Source organism: Bubalus kerabau, chromosome 14 (assembly GCF_029407905.1).
Source record: "Bubalus kerabau isolate K-KA32 ecotype Philippines breed swamp buffalo chromosome 14, PCC_UOA_SB_1v2, whole genome shotgun sequence".
Taxonomy (NCBI): domain Eukaryota; kingdom Metazoa; phylum Chordata; class Mammalia; order Artiodactyla; family Bovidae; genus Bubalus; species Bubalus kerabau.
In genome coordinates, this window is record NC_073637.1 from 35,680,008 (window position 1) to 35,703,572 (window position 23,565).

At 40.2% G+C, this 23,565-nt stretch overlaps 1 protein-coding gene across 3 annotated transcripts in view; it reads right to left on the reverse strand.

Moving 5' to 3' along the window:
• Window positions 1-23,565, reverse strand: part of SLCO5A1 (solute carrier organic anion transporter family member 5A1) — a 215,610-nt gene that overhangs the window by 81,316 nt on the left and 110,729 nt on the right. For all 3 annotated transcript variants that reach the window (XM_055546211.1, XM_055546213.1, XM_055546210.1), the window contains exon 3: window positions 5,757-5,889. In XM_055546211.1, the coding sequence (XP_055402186.1) occupies window positions 5,757-5,889 (133 nt within the window). The remainder of the gene's footprint in view (window positions 1-5,756; window positions 5,890-23,565) is intronic.

The window sequence follows — 23,565 nt, forward strand, 5'->3', positions numbered from 1 at the left end:
TGTGTGTGTGTGTGTGTGCGCGTGCGTGTGCGTGTGAATGTGTGTGTGCATGTGTGTGTGTGTTAGAATTGAGTCAATATCCCATAAATTTAATAGAAAAATAATATAGAGTCTATATCATGTTTTATGGACCCATATAGACACTTTTTTAAAGAAAAAAAAACAAATACCTGGTGTGAAATGTTTTTCAAATTGCTGATGGCATTCAAATATTTTTCTGCGAGCACTTAAAAATGTATTAACCCTTCTTAGCTGGGCTTCCCAAAACTTAACCAAGAATAAGTAGGGATAAAGGCATTTACACCTGGGGCCTTCCCCAGAGATCCAGTGGTTAAGACTCTGTGCTCCCAGCTCAATCCCTGCTCAGGGATAAGATCCCACATGCCACTAGACTCATCATGTGGCCAGGGAAAAAAAAAAGAGAGACAAAGATATACACTCTATCTTCGCATTCAAGAACTTACAACTTGTTTGTAAAGAGCTAAAGATATAAGAAACAATTCCTAACAATCCCCCACAATGCAAGAATGTACATAATTGTTAGATCACTTGGTATAGAAGGGCTTCCCTGGTGGCTCAGACAGTAAAGAATCCGCCTGCAATGCAGGAGACCCAGATTTGATCCCTGCGCTGGGAAGATCTTGAATGCTATAAAAATTCAGAAAGGAAATCAATGTGTCAGAAAGCTTCCCAGGAGAAGTGAAACTTGAGTTTCCATAGAATCAAGATTCTGTCTTTAAACTCATCTGAAGTTGCCATGCTGCCGAGACTAGGAAGCAAATACAGAATAGACCTCAAATTCTAGTCCTGTTTCGAGCATGTATTAAGGCTTGGGGGCTTCTTGCCTGCATAATTCCCCAAGGGCAATTTTTCAGTCTCCTTTTAATCTTTTCTTAACAAATAGAGGTCCCTGGTCTTGCCTAATAGGGTCACAAATTGTCCAACTAGGATTCCTCAACTTCAAACTCTGTCCTCAAAACTTCCAAGTTCATAAACACTCAGATTCTAGCCTCTGTATCAACATGTTCCATCAGCTGTTATCAGAATGCAACCAGCATTCTAAGCCTTCATGTGGAATACAACCCAGTCAGCTTATAGATCAACTGCAAAGCAAAAACTCATTTGTAAAAAGTAAATGTTTCAGGACTTCTCTGGTGGTGCAGTGGTTAAGACTCTGCTCTTCCACAACAGGGGTCATGAGTTCGATCCCCGGTCAGGGAACTAAGATGCCGTGTGCTACTAGGTGCAGCCAAAAAAATTAATTAAAATTTTTTCTAATTAATTAGAAAAGCAAGTGTTTCTATTAAAATGCTGTTATCAGCTGCTAAAGGTCATAGCTTAGCTGAGAGAATCATTCCTAGAACCAGTCATTAAAAATCCAGTGTGCTATTTTCAAAGACACTTAATGTTGTATCCAATTAAGATATTAAAACAATCAGAAAAGGATTTCATTTTGAGAAGACGTCTCAAAGCAGGCTTCCAGCAATCTCAATGAGTCAAATATAATCATGAACCCAGGGCCTAACACAGGTTAGGTACTCAAAACATTTCCTAAATAAATAAACTGAATGAGGGTCGTTTTTTTAAAAAAGAGAGTCATCTATCTGCAGGGAACATAGCTATGAAAATACCTGGCCCTTTTTGTACTTGGCTGCCTACAAGGTCTTTCCTAATCCAGCCCTGCCTTCAACTTCCTTGAATTTCTTTCTGCAAACTCTGCATTCAAGTCCCCTGAACTCCTTAGCTCCCTGGACCTCTCACACTATCTCCAGAAGAGGCCAAGCAGCAGAGTGTGAGGGGCCATTCTTGAGCTATAGCTTCAGGAAGACCCAGGGTTTATCCAGTCTTCACCACTTACTAGCCCTAAGATTCTGGAGAAATTAGTTTGCTTCTCTGAACAGGCTTTCTCATCTGAAAGGGAGGAAATAATAACTTTGGGGGAAACAATCAAAATTAAGAAGACAAAGTATGCTACTGCTCAGTCGCGTCCTACTCTCTACAACCCCATGGACTATAACCTGCCCCGCTTCTCTATCCATGGGATTCTCCAGGCAAGAATACTGGAGCAGATAGCCATTTCATTCTCCAGGGGATCTTCCCAACCCAGAGATCAAACCTGCATCTCTTGCATCTCCTACATTGGTAGGCAAATCCTGGACCACTGAGTCCCACAGCCTGCCCCCCACAACAAACAACAATAATTTCATGGTAGCTAGTACTATTTTTTATTTACATCTGTACTTAGGGCCCCACCTCCAGCCAAAGCCACTGACTTAAAATTACATGCAAACATTAAAGATACTCAGAGGACTCCGAAGGGAGAATAAATAACAGAAGAAGGGGAAGAATTGCAGTAATTGAACAAAAATAATAAAAAAAGGTTTAGGGACATTTCTAAGCAGAGCAAACTGGTCTCCAGTAACATCGAAATGAACATATGATAGTTGGTGCCAAAGAGGACTCCGAGAAAAGCTGGGTAAGGTAAGGAAGTGTGCATTATATGTCAGAAACAGATGCATCAGTAAGAGCTAAAATGGAAAAGCCAGGACCCCTTTCATGAGTCATTACCCAGAGACTCTTCATGAAGGGAGGACAGTTAAGTACACTGACTAAAACCTCCACCCTGGACTCAGTTTCTTATCCATCTCTCACTGACTCTCAGACTTTAGGCACGATGATCAAATTGCCAACCATCAATTTCCTCGCCTGCAAAATGGGCAAATTCTTAGTGATGACATGTGGTTGTTATAATGCTTCAGTGAAAATGTTAGTAAAGGTTTTAATGTAATGTTTGACACATAGTGAGCACCCAACTAATATTAGCATTATTCGCTTACTCCTTCCTTCTCTCGTCCAGCATATGTTTACTGAAAAACCTATCATCATTATTGCGCTGTTGTTAGTCGCTAAGTCGTATCGGACTCTTTCACCTCCCCATGAACTGTAACCCTCCAGGCTCGTCTGTCCATGGGTTTTCCCAGGCAAGAACACTGGAGTAGGTTGCCATTTCCTTCTTCAGGGGATCTTCCCAACCCAGGGATCGAACCTGTGTCTCTTGCGTCTCCTGCCTTGGCAGACAGGAACTTTACCAGCATCGCCTGGGAAGCCATTGTCATCGGGCATCATAAAAACTAATGTTGTATCAAATAACTCTGTCTCTGTTCAAGGTTAGAAGTCTGTTAAAAACAGAGCTGCTCAACAGACAAAATTCATTTTTAAAGAAAACTCTAGTATACATTTCTATATGGACAACTTTTAACATTTGTAGAACTAATTTTAAGTCATTAAAATGAATAAAACTACTTGAGCACAGATTAAAGTCAAAAGACTGAATAACAGCTAACACACATTATGTAGGGAGAACCACTTAGAGCTCCACATACATAGACTCATTTATTCCTCACAACAACTCCATGAAGTAGATACTGCAACTATTTCCATTTTGTGGTTTAAAGAAAAAAAAAAACTTGGGGCTCAGAGGAGTTAAGTAACTTCCCTAAGGTCACACAGTTATTAGGTGGCAGACCGGGATTTAAACCCAAGGGTCTACACTTAGTTGCTTCACTTTGCTACCAACTGGGTTGATGCCCATTGGAAAACTTAGCAAAAACAGCATAAAGCACTTATAATCCTAAAGCACCTGCTTCCTTGCCTTCTCTCTGCCCGTGATCTGGCCCTCTTTGTCCTCTCTCCCTCCAGCTGTTCCCTTTTGCCATGCTCTTCTCATGACATCTTTACAGAGCACAGATTATACATGGGATGGTCACAGATACATTTTAATAGCCTAATTTTCTGAGAATTTTTTAAAAATTCTTACTCTGAATTATTTCAGAACTGCAAAGAAAATAGTAATTGAGATCAAAAATTTTACTGTTGACCAAGAACATAAAATTCCTGTGTTATTCCCCTCCTGCTGACAAGGGAACTCCCTTTCGTACGATTTGAAAATTCTACCAGGACAGACTCATCTATTATATATCTTAACACTTCCACCTTCAAAGACTATTTACTTATGAAAATAACAAGTGTTCTATAATTTAATTAATATTTATTAACTGCTTAGAAAATAGTGTTAAACATTATTCCCACATAGCTCAACTTATGAAGTTATTATTGTAAGAATTTCATTATAAAATGAAACACAGAGAGAACACAAGTAGTCTAAGAAACTCTTTAGGAAGTAATTACTCAATACTAGTTTCTAATAATGAAATTCTCTATTCTAAAATGAAAATATCTTATCAATGTGTACCCAGTACCAATCCATGTTAAATAAATTTGGGATGCCAATACTTTGAATGCTTGCAATTGTGAAGAAATATCATGTTCAAGTTCAGAACTGGGAAGAATTCAAATGCAGCCCTTGGATATATATGAATAAGTAACCTATCATCCAAAGTTGGAGTTCTTTTTTTAAACTCTAAACTTAGGGACTTCTCTGGTGGTCCAGTGGTTAAGACTCCGTGTGTCCACTAAGGAGGCATGAGTTCAATCTCTACTTGTCGAGTGGCCAAAAAGAAAAAAAAAATATAATAATCTTGAACTGGATAAAAATGAAAACACAACATATCAACTTTAAAAAAATATATAAAAATAAAATCCAAAGCTTACGTATTTAGCAAGACAATCAACGGCTATCAAGCGACCAAAAGGGAGGGGGTATATGTACATGTGTGGCTGACTCACTGTGCTGTACAGTAGAAACTAACACAACATTGCAAAGCGACTCTATGCCAATAAAATTAATTTAAACAAAAAAGGCGTGCAAGGGAGAAATTAATCTTCAGCACATCCACGGAAATGAACTATTTCTTAGCGAAAAGACTCACTAAGAGTGGAACAATGGAAACAGAGTTCTGGGCAGTGGATGAGGACAAAGCAAAACACAAATACAATAAGTGGGGGGGAAATATTTTTTTATAAGGCACAGAAAAGACAATGCAAGTTCTAATTCAAGTACACAGGGAAGACCCAACAAGGCCACATTCCCCTTTTCCTTCCCTCTGCTATGAAGAAAACAGCCATCTCATCCTAAAGAATGTGGATTAAGCTGTTGATCACAGCTCCTCTGTGTTGGTTTCCTATTGCTGTGATAACAAATCCCCACACACTGCGTGGCTTAAGACAACACAAATACATCATCTGAGAGCTCTGGAGTCAGGATAGAACCGCGTCTCTTATGTCTCCTGCATTGGCAGGTGGGTTATTTACCACTAGTACCACCTGGGAAGCTGTAACCCCTGGAGGGCAAGAGTGTCAATAAAAGATGGGCATGGCTGAATTCCTTCTGGAGATTCTGCGGAGGAACCTACTTTCTTGCTCTTCCAAACTTCCGCAATCTACCTGCATTCCTTGGCTTGTGGTCCCCTGCTCCATTGTCAAAGCACATCACTCCAACCTCTGCTTCAATCATCACAACTCCTTCTCTTACTCTGTCCCTCCTGCCTCTCTCTTTCCCTTATAAAGACCCTTGTGATTATACTGGACCCACTTGGGTCATCCCAGATAATCTCCTCATCTGAAGTTCCTAAACTTCCATCAGCAAAAGTCCCCTTTGCCATGTAAAGGTAAATTCATAAATCTGGGAATTAGGACAAAGATATCTTTGGAGATTATTATCCTGCTTACCACCACCTTCTAGGTGACATTGAGCTATTTTTCTTCTTCCTCTTCGGGAAATTCTTATTTTAACTACAAGGGGACTATGACTCTAATTATCATAATACCAAATGAAAGATGCAGTAAACAATTCTTACCAGTTTCCAATGAAACGAGGATCATCCTGGTTAAGGTGAATAGGATTTCTGGGATCAACATAAAAACCAATAAGAAGTCCACCTAGTAAATATCCCACTGCAGGACCGAGTGCTCCCATGACATACATGATGGCTGGGAAGACAGAAAAGGAAATGTGAAATATAACCTCATGCTATCTCTTTCAGTAGTTGTCTAATTTCAGTCATACCATGCTTACATCACAGTTAAATCCAGTTAACAATTTCCAAAAACAGAGAACTTTAGAGAGTCAGTGTTGAAACCTGGGCTTTAAACTATGTCCTTTATTGAACTGTTGCCTGTCGTCCTCTTAGTACATCAGAACTTCTTTGGTTGCTTCTGAAAGTACAGACCTGGGCTAGTTATTGAGGTAGTTTACTGGATAGCCAAGACAGGCTATCAGAGTAAGCCTCAAGAAAAGAGGAAAAAAAGGAATGTCACTCATCCCAGCTAGAATATTCTAATGGGCTAGGGAACTGAAGACCAATCGTGCCATGAAGTTGGATTCAGTTGAACTGGTAAAGCTGCTTAATCAAGCACCCTCAAACCACTAATGTTTTCAAGTCACCACTTTAGAATCAGAGAACGCCTCACCATGCATTCGGTTCATTGTTAATTGAGGAATCTTACCTAAAGGTTAATAAAATCTCCTTAAACGGCATGAGTGAGGTCAGAAAGCACTAACCCACAGTTGAATTAGAAAAAACTTTAAAGCACACCTAAAGGGGGAGAGGGGGTTACTGTCAGTAGATCAGAAACGTCGCTCCGTCCAAAAACATGTGGTCACCAAAATGGGCTAATAGCAAAATAATAATAACAAAAACAAATACATTGTCAAGTCTTTATATTGTTCGCACTGCTGTTATTGAAATTTTAAAAAAAATAATATATCACTGCAGACTTTCCTGGCAGTCCATTGGTTAAGACTCAATGCAGGTGCTGTGAGTTTGATCCCTGGTTGGAGAACTAAGATTTCACATGCCTCTCTCTGCAGCCAATACATCAGTACATAAATTTTCAAAGATAAATAAATAATATATTGCCAGTTTTCAAATTTTGAGATAGAATATGAAATTCCTTGAAAGTCACAGAAAAATCTAGCCACACTCCAAAGATGTGTTTACCCTGTTGAAACTGAGTTATCTGGGGACAAATCAATAAACACTTTTAAGATACTCCTGTGCATAAGGCACGATCACAAACTCAGGTGACACATGCTTCTCCTTTCTATTGCTATCATGCATTTTCACCAAAGAATAAATAAGTGATTTGTCATATCCTTTAAATAGTCCCTATTTACCAGAAAGCAAATTTGAACTAATCAAAACCCTGACTTTATCAGCTGCACCTAAATAAGCATTGAATAATCTTATACTTCCTGTCACTCATAGCTACAGATGGTAATTTAACACCTGCTCACACTTTTCTCACCATTTCAAAAGAGAAAAGCACAGTGTTTATGTACCTTACGGCATCATCTGTTTGTAACAATAAGACATTAGGCTCTTAGACTCCTCCATCTGTGTTTGGAAATGGAGTGTGGAGGCACAGAGGAAAGTAATTGGCATTCTTTTGGAAATATGCTTTTCATAAAATAAAATTAGAATTTTGATAAATATCTTGTTAACCTCTCTGTTTATAGCCTAAAACAGAACTCAAGAATAGCAAGTACTTTTTCCGATTCAGGTATTCCCATAAGCATATGAAGATAAAATTTATGTTTACACCTCTAAGCAAATCAGCTCCATTTACAACTCAAAACTGTAATGAGGCCAAAATGTGACATGAATCATCTCCCTGAAATAGTTCTTCTGCCGTGAAAGAGACTGTCTTACAAACACAGATGAGGAAAAGGGTATTTCCGCCACACTGTTGATGCCTGGGGCACTTGCGTGCAGCATCTTGAAGTGCCAAGAAGCCATGTGCAGACTCTATGCTGGCAGGACCATTCGATCAGCAGTGAATGGAAAACCAATTAAATAATGTTCACCAAGAAACCCTAATTCTTTATGAAATATAGATCGAGATTTTTAAAATTCACCTATAGAATCAGAAAAATTCAGTTTTATTACATAGCAAACAATGTTAAGTCCAATGGATTCACTCTCATTAACAGAAATACACATCAATACTATGTATAAATAGATAACCTGCTGTATAGCACAGGGAACTCTTCTCAGTGCTCTGTGGTGACCCAAATGGGAAGGAAATCCAAAAATGAGGGGATATATGTATTGTATAACTGATTCACTTTGCTGTACAGTAGCAACAACACTGTAAAGCAACTGTACTCCAATAAAAATTATTAAAGAAAATAAATTACTATTGAATTAAAAAAAGTAAATATGGAGATCCTTCAAAGAACTCTTATAATACATTCAAATTATGATCTATTTTATTAAATTTCAATGTGCATACACTTTATATAAAAATTTGTATATGATGAAACATGCCCTTATTTTATAAATTGAAAAAAGACTCAGAATTACATATATATACTTCACATAAAACAATATGACTATATTCTGCTTTACTATTGATACATATCATAAAATAACTATATGGTATACATAGATATATCTCTTTATATATTTATAAATATATATCACTAAAAGTATATATGTACATATAACTTACTGACATGATCCCATTTAGTAAATAAATCATTCTAGCCACTCAGTAAGCGGTATGAAGCACATAACCCCTGGATGTGCTCACTTAGTCAGTTGTGTTCAACTCTTTACAGGCCCATGGACCGTACCCTACCCGGCTCCTCTGTCCACGGGATTCTCCAGGCAAGAATACTGGAGTGGGTTGCCATTTCCTCTTCCAGAGGATCTTCCCAACCCAGGGTCTGAGCCCACATCTCTTGCATCTCCTGCATTGGCAGGTGGATTCTTTACCACTAGCACCACCTGGGAAGCCCTACCCGCAGTGTACTTTTCAGTAAAATACTGTGTACATGGACCATTAGTCTCTGTCTCACCACTGGAATCTATATTAGTAAATCCTGCTGGTTCTACCATGAAATCAGTTCTAATATGCAGCTCCCTACCTCCACCCTGGTCCAAGCCGCCATCATCACTTACCTGGAAAATTGCTTCAGATACCAGACAAGTAGGGACAGACAGCGCCCACACCCCAGAGCCCTCTGAAGTTATTCAGACTAGTCAATCCTACACCTGCTTACCTTGCCTAACTCATTCTTTTATGGGGAAACCACAATCAAGGCTCCAGCTCACAATCGCTCCCTCTCTCTACCTGTAACTGACCCTGGTGCTTCCTCATGCGGTTCCTATGGCATCACGTGCACACCTTCTTTCTTTAAATGTTTATTTATTTGGCTGCACTGGGTCTTCGGAGAAGGCAATGGCACCCCACACCAGTACTCTTGCCTGGAAAATCCCATGGACAGAGGAGCCTGGTAGGCTGCAGTCCATGGGCTCACGAAGAGCTGGACACGACTGAGTGACTTCACTTTCACTTTTCACTTTCATGCATTGGAGAAGGAAATGGCAACCCACTCCAGTGTTCTTGCCTGGAGAATCCCAGGGACGGGGGAGCCTGGTGGGCTGTCGTCTATGGGGTTGCACAGAGTCGGACACAACTGAAGTGACTTAGCAGCAGCAGCAGCAGCAGCAGCAGCAGCAGCAGCAGCAGCACTGGGTCTTAGCTGTGACATTCGGGATTTTGATCTTCGTTGCGGCACAATGAATCTTTAGTTGGAGCATGCAAACTCTTTGTTCCAGCGTGCAGAATCTAGTTCCCCAACTAGGGATGGAACTCAGGACCTTTGCCTTGGGAGAGCAGAGTCTTAGCCACTGGACCACTAGGGAAGCCCCATGTGCACCCCTTCTTGGTAACTGTGAGTAGAAAACTATCTTCTCAATGGTAATTGTCTCCTAATCTATTGGCCTCACTAAACCTCAAATTTTCCATTAAAACACTATATTTTAGAACAATATCATGGCTAAAGAATGACTATGTCCCTTGTTCCCTATCCCATGCCTCTGGTTTCTCCTTGGTCTGGATCAGCTACCTCCCTTTCTTACCAAGACATAGAGTTTCCCCATCACTTGTTCATTGGTCACGGTCTTAGATACTGAACCACCTGAAGTCATGATACAGTTCCTCTCTTCTCTTACTATCTCTTCACTGCTCATATACCAGTTCTGTCCTCACCTGACCCCTAACCTGTCTCCTATAGTTTGGATATTATTTCTCTCCTGACTCTGTCTTCATCTCATATTGCCCAGTTGTGCATTGATGTCTTCCAGCAATGTCCCCTCAGACTTGATCTGTCCCCAGAATCTCTGCTTACCTGGTGCTGGCTGCATGGTCACTCCCTAGTCCTTTTTTCCAGAACATGATATTTATCACTTCTCTGGTGGGTCAGACTGTAAAGAATCCACCTGCAATGCAGGAGACCCAGATTCAATCCCTGGAGGAAGGAATGGCTACCTACTCCAGTATTCTGGCCTGGATAATTCCATGAGCAGAGGAGCCTGGCAGCCTACAGTCCATGGGGTCGCAGAGAATGGGACATAACTGAGTGACTGACACTTAACTATAGCTCTCTGGCCCTCATGTGCTTACACTCCCTATCTATCAAAGCCTGGCTCCTTCCCTCTGACCTCTGGAAGCCCCAGAAATGTCTGTCCTTGGATGTCACACCAACTATTACGTAGTACTGCCACTGGAACAGGTGTGTATTACTGCTACGCCTCACTTCTTTATCTTTCCAACTAGGCTGGATGTTCCTCGAGGGAGTCAGCAAGAACTATGCATTTCTAAAACTTCTCCAAGACCTAAAATACAAAATAATTCACACAGGAAGCACTGAAGTCAGTCCAGTGCTGGGAACACAATGCTGGAGTTCAACTGCTTCAGGTTAGACCTCTACTCCCCCTGCTTCTGTGAAAGAGCAAAATTTATTTATTTATCCTCCACCTTCCTTGGGGGGAGGGAGGGGGAGGTGTTAAATAAGATTATGCACATAAACTGCACAGCATATAATGAAAGTGAAAGTCGTTCAGTCATGTATGACTCTTTGCGACCCCATGGACTAGTCCATGGAATTACCTAGTCCAGAATTACCTAGTCCATTCTTTACCAGCTGAGCCACAAGGGAAGCCCAGGGTATACAATAAACACTGAAGAAATAATTACATTGTATTTTTGTGTGCTGAAAGATGACCTATTCATTCTCTAATAAATATTAATTTTGTACATATCAAACATACATTATTTAACAGAAGGCATACTTAACAACCTTATAGTACCTTAAAAAAAATGACCTTTTCTGGAATCACTATCCATTGTTGGACAGATGGGAGTGGGAAGAGGGATTATCTAGACCTTTCTTTCCTCACAGAAGGGCAGCAAAGAACAACTTCTGAAGCTGAGCACACATCTGGGCTATGTTGTGCTTAGTTGCTCAGTCATGTCTGACTCTTTGCGATCCATGGACTATAGCCCACCAGGTTCCTCTGTCCAGGGGGATTCTCCAGGTAAGAATACTTGAGTGGGTTGCCATGCTCTCCTCCAGGGGATCTTCCCGACCCAGGGATCGAACCCAGGTCTCCCGCATTGCAGGCGGATTCTTTACTATCTGAGCCACGAGGGAAGCCCAAGAATACTGGAGTGGGTGGCCTATCCCTTCTCCAGGGGATCTTCCCAATCCAGGAATCAAACCAGAGTTTCTTGCATTGCAGGAGGATTCTTTACCAGCTGAGCTACCAGGGAAGCACCAAGCACACATCTCTATCTGTTGTTCTTCTTCAATAACTTAGGGTTTTTCTAATGATTCAGAATATAGCATGGATTCACTGCAGAGAAAGCCCTCAAGAGCACAAAAAATAACTGTTTTTAAAAAATCTTCCACGGTCGCCACCATCCACATAATGGTATCAATTATGTTATATTATTCATAGCTGTATAAATTTTTTAAGTAGCTGCAGTTATACAGGACCTATACAGGTTCCGTAATGTTTTTCACATAATATCTCAAATATTTCCTATGTCAATAAATATTTCTCAAGAATGTTTGTTACAGCTCAATGGTGTGTCACCATGTGGCCATGACATACTTCACTTAATAATCCCTTCCCAGGACTTCTCTGGTGGTCCAGTGGCTAGGACTCCACACGCAGGGGGCCCAGGTTCAATCCTGGGTCAGGGAACTAGATTCCCTCAGGCCACAACTGAGAGTTTGCACACTGCAAATAACAATTTTGCATTAAAATAAATGAAGATCCTACATGCTACAGAAAGATAAATACATATTTTTAAATTCTAAGAACAACAGTAACAACAACAAATAATCCCTCCCTGATGCCAGTGTTTCCCTATCACAAGAGTCTGACTGGGGTTATAGCTCTAAGATCATATGAACAATCTGGAACTTTGTTACAGCATGTGTTGCACAAAACCAGACAGTCCTAGCCTGAGGATTACAACCCCAACCCCAAACCAAACTGAGCCACGTACTTCTGGGGACTTAAGAAGTCACACCTGATGGGAAAGAGCCGCCCCCACTTCAGTGGAAGGAACAGCTTTCACCTTGACCTTGGACATCACAGCAGGTTTGGCCGGGACCACTCCTGAGGAATTCCATGGACAGAGGAGCTCGGCAGGCTACAGTCCATGGGGTTGCAAGAGTCTGACACGACTTGGTGACTAAACCACCACCACCACTCTTGGGGAAGGCTGACCAGCAATAACTTAAGGACTGCCACCTCGTCTGCTTCCGGCCATCTTTCCTTCACTTATCTGTTCACCAGCTTTGTTATCTTCAGATCCTCCATTTTGATCTCCTTAAATTACTTTTACCCTATTCTGTAATTGCTTATGCTTTTTATGTAAAAGTCCATTAACTTCTATTTTTAATCCCATTTATCTTCACATTGTTAATGTTTCTCCTGTAGACTTAACCTTTATTATAATCTAGTATGTCTTTCACATCATTAACTCTTTTACTTTTTGATCTTTATTTTTTAATGCATTTTATCTTTAAAATATTTTTCTTCAGGGTTTTAATTTTTAATTAACTTTAAAGTTTTTTTTTAATTATTTATTACTTTTTATTTCTCATACCTTAAGAAAATTTTCTTACTATTGTAGTTCATTTATAGGAGGCAATGGCTCCCCTCCTAGAACAGGTCCTATATCCACATTCTTTAGGCAGTTAGGGGAAGGTCAAATGTTCTTCCTGAGTCTTTTGGGCCTTGATTGTTTTCAGCTCAAAACAATCCACAGGCCAAAGAGATGTTTGAAGTGGTAAGTTTTGCTCCCCTACACCCTAAATCCCAAGAAAATACTCCAGAAATCCTCACCATGAGCCTCACTGGACCTGGAAAACCAAGGGGCCCAGTCAAAACTCTACAAGATGCTGGAAACCGATGCTTATAAGGGTTTAGGTTACATGTAACACTTAGGCTCAGTCTCAGGACCTGGGGTTGCACCCAGAATGCGCCCACACAGAGCATTCTGCACACCTGCCTAAGGTCCTCCAATGACCACCAAACTCATTTGGGACATAATGACAGGAGGTGGCCCTCTTGAATATGTTTGGTGGCACGGTTACTACTAAAACATGAAATATTTCCTGCCATAGCAATATAAACAAGGATGTCACAGTCATCAGCAATTCCAGCCCTCCAATGTGAGCTGGAAACCTGATGAGAAGAGCCAACTCATTGGAAAAGACCCTGATGCTGGGAAATATTGAGAGCAGAAGAGGGTGACAGAGGATGAGATGGTTGGACTGCATCATCAACTCAAAGGACATGAGTTTGAATAAACTCTGAGAGATAGTGAAGGACAAGGAAGCCTGGTGTGACGCAGTTCATGGGGTCACAAAGAGTAGGACACGACTTAGCAACTGAACAACACAGGGCACTCGGGATGGAGAACACCTGTGATCCTACAGCCACCAGGCTGCAGCCACTCCTAACGGTGAGCCCCAAGGGAGCTCAGGATGTGAGAAACAAAGGATACCAACCTTGCAGCTGAGATGTATATGAAAGGAATGATTTCACTGAGTCCAGACTCTTGATCTTCCCACATATAGAAAAGTGCTAAATTCCTTAACTTGGGATATCTGGTTTTCTTTAATTCACAAAGATACTTGTGATGTTCAGACTACCTGCCCTTTGTTGCAAATTTCTATATAACCTGTTTCTTTCCCCTCCCAACCCTGTCCCCCAGCCTCCCCGAAGCAGTTCTCTCAGGATCTCCTGAGATACTGTCTCCCAGGCTTGGAGTCCTAAAAATTCCCACAAAATAAAATATAACTCTCAACTTTTAGGTTTGGAATATTTTTTAAAGTCACCACTACATACAACAAGAGGACATGAAAGTCAAGCCACACTAGACTGCCACACAGCAGCAGTGACACCAACTGACATTCAACTTGCAGTTTCTTGAAAATTAGCCAAGGTACTTTGTAGCACCAGAGCATCAGGTCAAAGGAAAATATCCCCTCACTCATGCTTCCACTCAAAGCACAGACAGATAAGAAACTTTTGATCTCGGTTATTTTGAGCAGTGCGTTTTTTGTTTTTGTTTTTTTCTTTTAAGTGATTCAGTTATTTTGACACAGGCCTGAGAGCAAAAGAACAGCTGCCACAGCCGTCAGGGGACAGTCTATCACTGTGCTAAGACATCCAGAGAACATCTTAGGTCACAGATGAGAAGATGTGGGAAAGGGCTTTAAGTAGATCCTGAGTATTTTTTCCTCATGATCATAGTAGCTAGTTGAAATTCACTATCTTCCTTTATAAGTATTTTTCAAAACACTGAGTTGGCCAAAAGGTTCATTTGGGTTTTTCCATACCATCAGAAAGTAACACCATTTACAGCAGAATCAAAAACTACTTAGAAATAAATTCAATAAAATATGTATAACACCTGTACACTGAAAATTTTAAAACATTGCTAAAATTAAAGAAGACCTAAAAGGAATTGATGAGTAACCTTTAAGGCCTTCCCAGGACAGACACCCCTTCCCACCACCACAATGCCCTCTGATGACCTCTCTTTAAAAAAAAAAAAAAAGCTACAGTCTCCCAGGCCTCCAAAGTCTGGCTCAAGAATTAAATGGATGTGAACTTGAAATGACAAAATTAGCAGTTGGGTCAGGAAAACTGTTGTTTTACAGATGCTAATACTCCCACCAAATGGAAGAAGTTAACTACTTGATGACTGTGAGCACTCAGCCCCCAGACCTACTGGGGCCTGAGGACTGATCACGTTAATCCACGTGATACCACCCTGTTACCTGACCATTAGCTACAGAATTGTGCTCAAGTTGATCGCATATCCTGCCATACCCCTCCCTCACCTTTCCTTTAAAAATGCTTCCCTGGGGCTTTCCTGGTGGTCCAGTGGTTAAGAATCCACCCTGCAATGCAAGGGGCACCAGTTCAATCCCTGGTCTGGGAAGATCCCACATGCTATGGAGCAACTAAGCCCATGCACCACAACTACTGAGCCCACGTGCTACAACTACTGAAGCCCAAGCACACTAGAGCCCGTGCTCCACAACAAAAGTAGCCACCACAATGAGAAGCCCGCATAGCACAACGAGAGAGTAGCCGCAGCTTGCCATAACTAGAGGAAAGCCCGTGTGCAGCAACAAAGACCCATTTCATTTGTAAAATCCATCTTTCCAGAATTGGCATTTTCTCAAAGATTCAATTTCTAAGAGCATAAACCCCAAGGAATATTTCAGTTAAACTATGAAAACAGAATAACTATCTTCCAGAAACTACACTAGGCACTTTCCATCTTCCATCTACTCAACACTAACAACTTTGTGGGGGGAAAAAATGATATTCATTCCCAATTTACAGATGAGGCAGTTGAGTCCTCAAGCAGTTAAGATCAGCAATTAATAGGTGCTAGAGTCAAAATTAGAACTTGGCTCCATCTGAAACCAAAGCCTATCTTCTCTCCGTTTATGGACATGTCTCCAAAATACAAAAAAGCAACAAGAGTTTAATTATAAGAAGTATATAGGAGAATTTCCTGGTGGCCCACTGGTTAGGACTCTGCACTCTCACTACCAAGGGTGTGGGTTCAATCTCTGGTCGGGGAACTAAGATCCTACAAGCTGCACTGTGCAGCCAAAAAAAAAAAAAGGAAGAATATAATTTTCTACTATTGAACAAATGAATCCCCCTAGAGCTGAAAATCTCAAAATATTTTTGGAACTGTTAGTAACAAGAGTTTTAGAAGCCGTCTAGAGGAAAAAGAAACTCACTATTTAGATTTCCATCTCCAGTTTCATTCCTAATCGGCTGCCATAAGGATGGCAGAGAAATCTACATTATCTGAAAAATACCTTCCAAATATGTGGTATGACATTTACTTGGGTAATTACAGTAAAGACTCAGAAGAGCACACCAGCTGTTAAGAGCAGATTAAATTTACCTCCCAGGGATGGGTAAGTCACTGCCAAAAAACCTTCCAGGTAAACAGCTATAGGTATGACACAACTCCTGTTTGCTGTCCAGGCACTCGAAGAAACATGATTCTCCCAGGAAGGATCTAAGTCTAGAGGAACACTTAGACATAAGTGAAATCATCTTGTGTACAAAGGTCCCTACCCTCATAAGCATCATCGGGGCCATCCATTGAATTTTATAGACATTCATCTGAAATAAACTTTTTATGACACCTTTAATGTTACCACCCACCCACATCAATCCACAAGTATTGGTTCTATCACAGTAAGACTGCTTACACTAGGGCTTGCTATAAAGCTTATTCTTATATTTAGAGAAAGGTTTATAGTCAAAGTCTATAGTCACTGACAAGAGAACTATTACCAAAAGATAACACTGGGCATTTATTATATGTAAGATAGTGCGCTAAACCCTTTGTAGGTATCTTCTCACTTCATCTTCACAGCAACCTTATAAATTAAATGCTATTATTATCCTAATTTTATGTATTTACTTTGTAACCACCTCATTAATGAAGGGATAGAATAAATTCATCCCAATTAAAAGATAATCCCTGACTCTGTTATCTAACAATAAAGAAGATAATTTATCAATAAATACTTTTACTAAGTTACTATGCCTAAGCTTTTTGTGTTTCTTCCTCATACAACACTATAACTTACAGTAATAAATTTTCATTGGGATGTTGGTTTACAGTCTACTTTTATGAGAAAGAAATATGGGAAATGACCAATGTAACATCAGGCATTTTGTGTTAAAATAAAAAGTAATGTTCAGTGCTGTTATAAGAAGACAATTATGATTCAATATTCAAATGGTTTGTAAGACCATCAGCTTCAGCATCAGTTGTCTGTGAAGGTCTCTATCACGGGCTGACTCTGTGATCTTAGAAAAGATACTTAATCTTTAGACAAGTTTTCTCATCTATAAATAGGGGATCATACTTCCAAGAGTTCGTGACGGAATCAATGAGACAATGACACAAAACTCTAAACACTTACTAAGTGTTCAGTCAATGTCAGCTGTAAAATTATCATTATTAGTACTTATATAATTACATCCAACTTCATAGTTAAAATTACAATTCTGAGCAATACAAGATTTTAAAGTCTCTTCAGAGCTACCAAAGGATGATGATGTTATATTCAGTATCACTTTAGTGTTAAGTGTATTTTATTATTTCCAAAGTCTTCAAGTATGGAATGGTCATATCTGGTTATCAGATCATCAGCATAGTCAATTACCCCAAAACACCTTATTCCTTAATCATTAATCAATCGGTAGTTAGGGTAGAGAGAAGGCAATGGCACCCCACTCCAGTACTCTTGCCTGGAAAATCCCATGGACAGAGGAGCCTGGTCGGCTGCAGTCCATGGGTTCGCTAAGAGTTGGACACGACTGAGCGACTTCACTTTCACTTTTCACTTTCATGCATTGGAGAAGGAAATGGCCAACCCACTCCAGTGTTCTTGCCTGGAGAATCCCAGGGACAGGGGAGCCTGGTGGGCTGCCGTCTATGGGGTTGCACAGAGTCGCACACGACTGAAGCGACTTAGCAGCAGCAGCAGCAGTTACTTGCTGAAGTTATATTGTATGAAATATCTGGTGTTAAATATGAATGATAAAAAGAACCATGCCCCTTCCTGAAAAAAAAAATTGTGGGGAACTCTTCTTGTCGGGAGCAAAATGCAAGAGAAAAGATAACTGGCAGCATAAGACATAAGCACAATGAAGTGGTCCCAATAAAAACTAAGAGAAGACTTAAGGGGGAAAAAAATGGAAGAAAACGAACACTTGTTAAGTCCTCCCCCTTGATTTTTAAACATAATTATCATCCCAACAAATATCTGAAAAATAAGCTTAATTAGTTTCTGCTTTACAGAAGGAGTCTTACCTTTGAAATGTTAAGGGATATACCCAAGTCACAAAACTAGCAAGCAGCAGATTTCAGCCAGTCTGTTTGACCCCAAGGACCACATACACTGCACCAAATGGCCTCCCACATGATTTAAATGAAACCACCACTGAAATCACTCTTTACGCTCAACAAATAACAAGATCAAAGCATTAAAAAAAAAAATTAAACCATCCTTAGTGTTCTCCTGGCAGAAAGATATTGATTTTATACAATAGCCAAATAAGAAAAAAGAAATATCAACACAAAGTCCTAGGCTTTAAAAAGAAAATCCCGAATTATCATAGGAGCTATTATAATTTTCAGAGCAAAGCTATCTTAGAGACGTTTTCATGAATTTACTACGTTAAATTTTCCAATTTATTCATACACTTTATCAAGCTCTCAAGGACACTTCTGGAGAAGGAAATGGCAGCCCACACCAGTATTCTTGCCTGGAGAATCCCGTGGACAGAGGAACCTGGTGGGCTACAGTCCATGGGGTCACAGAGTCAGACACAACTGAGGCGACTTAGCAAGCATGCAAGAACATTTCTAGAGTAAAATCATCACTTACAGAGCATGAATTTTTAGACCTGACTGGAGATCATACAGCTATTATGTAATATTTAATAGTTCAAAATGAGAAGTTAATATACTTCTAAAAATACCAAAGAAACTAGCAGATAAAAATGTCAACGGTGATCATCAAAAATGCTTTGAGTTCTGTCTAATTCTTTCATACTCTTCTTAAGAGTTCTGCATTTTGTATCAGGGATGGCCTGAATAAATAACATCATTTTATATGTGACAACCCTTTTTTCTATTTCAGCCCATTCTCAATGATACAGATTTATCACTATCTTATAAACACCATGACCCATCCACTCCTCAGCTTTCAACTGCTTTCAGGTTGTTTCACCAATATGTAAATATGCTGAGGGGGTGGGGGAAACCCAGATACTGCCGAGAGCATTTTAATAAATCATAATTCTGAGCTATGTGTAGAGATCTTCCCGTGCTTAAATGACAACATTTAATTAATATTATACACCAAGTTTTCATAAATGTCATGCATCTTTGCAACTCAGTTAATGAAGTTTTGGTAATGTTATTAATTGGTAAGAAACCTTTAAACAATTAATTACTGATTCTCCTCAACAAAGTAGAATCTTTTCATAATTTAGCCAATACTCCCATGCACACACACATACACAAACCAGAAATGGAAAAGAAATGGAGAGCTTAAGACATATATCTGGCAATGTCAAACTCCTCGAAAAATGATCTTGAGGACTTACTGGCTGTCCAGTAGTTAAGACTCTCCACTCTCAACACAGGAGGCATGGGTTCGATTCCTGGTCAGGGAACTAGGTCCCACATGCTGCATAGCATGGCCAAACAATCTTTTTATCTTATTCATTAAAACAATTATCTTGCTTAGAAGTATCTAGATAATTGAGGGACATGGCATTTCTGTCAAATATTTTGGGGAAATATCTGAATTAAAGAATACTTTAATTACTTAGATAGCCTAAAAGAAATTAAGTAAAAGGCTTGACAAACTCAACTAAACGGCTATTCAGTCCAAGAAAACAGTAAATAGTTAAGGATCCATTTCTTTGACTATTCATGATTTCAAAAGTAAAAGTGACTATTCCTCTAAAATTTTGTTGTTCATTCTTAATCAGCTATGTGTTATGTCGCTTTAGCCGTGTCTGACTCTTTGCAGTCCTAGGGACTGTAGCCCATCAGGCTCCTCTGTCCATGGGATTTTCCAGGCAAGAATACTGGAGTGGGTTGCTACGCCCTTCTCCAGGGGATTTTCCTAACCCAGGGATTAAACCCTTGCCTCTTAGGTCTCCTGCATTGGCAGGCAGGTTCTTTACTACTAGCGCCACCATCGGCTATAGACCAAGACAAAACATAAAGTTTAAAGTTTGGAAAAAATAAAACGTTGTTGTCATTTAGTCGCGTCTGACTCTTCTGCGATTCCATAGACTGTAGCCCACCAAGCTCCTCTGTCCACAGGATTTCCCAGGCAAAGATACTAGCGTGGGTTGCCATTTCCTCTTCCAGGGTATCTTCCCAACCCAAGGATCCAACCCGTCTCCTGAGTCTTCTGCATTGGCAAGCAAATTCTTTACCACTGCGCCACCCAGGCAGCCCATTAAAATGTTAGTAAGTTGCATTTGCAAAGCTGCCTCCTTGGGAGAAGGCATAAAACCCTTTGGTGACCCAGAGTTGAGTGGCTCTGCACCACAGATTTGTCATTTTTTCCCCATTAATGTGGCCAGAGGCCCACAGCAATACCCAAAGTGTGAAATCAGAAGAGCCTTCCATCATTTCAACTCATGGCATCTAGCACGACAAGACATCAACCTCTTCTTATGCAGAACTGTTGCTGTTGTTCAGTTGCTCAGTCGTGTCTGACTCTTTGCGACCCCACAGACTGCAGCATACCAGAGTTCTCTGTCCTTCACCATCTCCCAGAGTTTGCTCAAACTTCATGTCCATTGAGTCAATGATGCCATCCAACCATCTCATCCTCTTATGAAGAGTAACCTTACTCTAACTTCTGATACATTTCTGATCAATCAAAATTTAGATCTATGCATGCCCTAAATTGCCATACCATCTTACCCCACTGGAAGGTGCAATGGTTTATGTGTCAAGTTAACTGGGTTAAGGGATGCCCAGATAAGTGGGAAAACTATTTCTGGGTGTGTCTGTGAGGCTGTACTTAGTAGATTAGCATTTGTATCCATAGACTGAACAGGGAACTTTTCTGGTGGTCCAGGGGCTAAGACTGTGCTCCCAAGGCAAGGGGCCTAGGTTCCATCCCTGGTCAGGGAACTAAATCCTGCGTGCCACAGCGAAGGGCCTGCATGCTGCAACTAAGACCCGGTGCAGCCAAATAAATAAATAAAAACATGTACTTAAAATTTTTAGTTAAAAATATAGACTGAATGAAGACATTCACCTTCACCAAAGTGTGTGAGTATCATCCAGTCCTTCAAGCCCCTGGATTAGGACGAAAAGGCAAAGGAAGGGCAAAATCTCTCTCTTCTTGAGCTAAGATGTCCACCTTCCCTTTTCCTCAGATATCAGAGTTCTCAATTCTCAGGCCTTCAGACTTTAGGACTTACATCAGTGGCCCCTCAATTCTCAGGCTTTTGGACTTGAACTGAAGGTCACCCCCCAGCTTTCCTGGTTCTCTAGCTTGCAGATAGCAGACTATGGGACTTCTTGGCATCTATAATCACGCGAGTCAATTCTTACCTAAATCTTATATATATATATATATATATATATATATATATATATATATCCTATTAGTTCTATATAGATCCTATATCCTATTATATATCCTATATATATCCTATTAGTTCTGTTTCTCTGGAGAACCCTAATACAGATTTGGTTCATGTAGCTAGCTTTTTCTTTATGCGATATGATTATCATGATTAAGTCTTATGCAGCCACTGACCTAAAAGAAGCTATTAGCTTCATAAACAGTCCTAGTCACTGGCAACTGCATCTGCTTTCGTGCAACTATTATTAATCGAGGTTGTCTGTGTTAGGTAAAAACATGAATTCAGATCCAGAAGCCCTCAGTGCAAACCCCTGAGGCTGAATGTGCCTTGGAATGAAGGCTTCTCCACATTTTACAAAAGTAAATGGCGAGTGATACTGGATATTATGTGACTTCCCCAGCAGAGTCTGGAATGATGCTCCAAAATCAGTTATGCTATTGTTTCTTCAACAAAATGAATGAATATTCACATGAAGTGTGATTTTAAAACTAGCCCCTATCAGATCAGGCCTGGTTTTGCCACAGAATAAGTTGCAAAACTAACTTTTAGATTTCAAAGTGTTTAATAGAATGGAAAAATACTAGTAGAGGAGCTGTAGCAGTAGAAAATATTTGAAATCATTATGAGAATTGGCATATGAGAACAGGTGTCAGACACCAGCTACGCATACCTCAAGAGTGTTTTCTTTTAATAATTTTACTTATTGATTTTTGGCTGTGTGGGTCTTATTGCTGTGCGGGCTTTTCTCTCTAGTTGTGGTGAGTGGGGGTTACACTCTAGTTGAGCTGCATGGGCTTCTCATTGAGGTGGCTTCTCTTTCTGCAGAGCACCGGCTCTAGGGCTCTCGGACTTAAGTCGTTGTGGACGTGGGCTCAGAAGTTGCTGCTCTGGGGCTCTAGAGCTCTGGCTCAGTAGTTGTGGTGCAGTGACTTAGCTGCCCCATGGCATGTGGGATCTTTCCAGATCAGAGATCAAACCTGTATCACTTGCATTGGTAGGCAGATTCTTTACCACTGAGCCACCGAGGAAGCCCCCTCTAGAGTGTTTTATTCAACTAATCAAAGAACACTTCCTAAATCATGGATCAAGCCAATACTGGCATTAATCCTTTATCTGATTGGTCTTCTTTTGTGGGGGAGGGGCGGGCCGCAAGGAATGTGAGATTTTAGTTCCCCCATCAGGGATAAGGCCCTCACTCCCTCCATTAGAAGCACGGACTCTTAACCACTGGACCACCTGGGAAGTCCCAGTCTTCTCCTTTTGAATATTACTTCTACCTCTCTTTGATTATAAAATTTCAGGATCATTAGAGATCTACGTAGCAAGTCAACAGGTAGATTTCAAAGGAAAAAAAAAAAAATCACAAAATTTAAAATTATTTCAGGAGATTTAGACAGCCATGGGATCAACCTCCAGTTTATTCACTAGTTCTGCTCCTTTGACCAAAATTATATGTTTGATGATCAGCCCTTTAAGGCAGCTTTGCTTCTTTTAGTAAATTTCTATATGATCATGCCATAATCCTGAATTTTGTGTTTATTCTATCATTACTAGGAAAAGCTCAATTAAAAAAATAAAAGGCAGTATAAAAGCTCAAAGTGCCCATAATAAACTGGACAGCAGTTTGCTGAGTGTAGCATACAGAGCCAGAGCAAATCTCATTACCTGTGCTAGGTCATGGTCACCATAAGCAGCTTAAGAGATGCAGTCTTCCTCACAGTTTACTCCACATCCACCCTAGTCATTTGGATTAGTCCTCATCCAAACCCTGCCAGCTCAGCTTCAAAACTGCTGGCCTACATTTTATCTTGTGGGATTTTTTATAAACATCACACTTTCAGAGTCACAAACATTGTAATGTAGGAGTCTACAGTGACTGTGATAATAATCCCTTATACCTCCAGCGAATGTTCACCCTAACAACCCTGGTATTAATATAAACTGATTATTTGTGCAATTATCCTTTCTAATATGCATTTAGTTCAAACAGTGAATCAGACCCTATAACAATATAATGTATGATCATCTTATTCTTGAAATAAGATGCTTCCCTACTGTGCATCTTAATTACTGAACAAGGGAAGCATTCCAACTAAAATCGTCTTAGTGT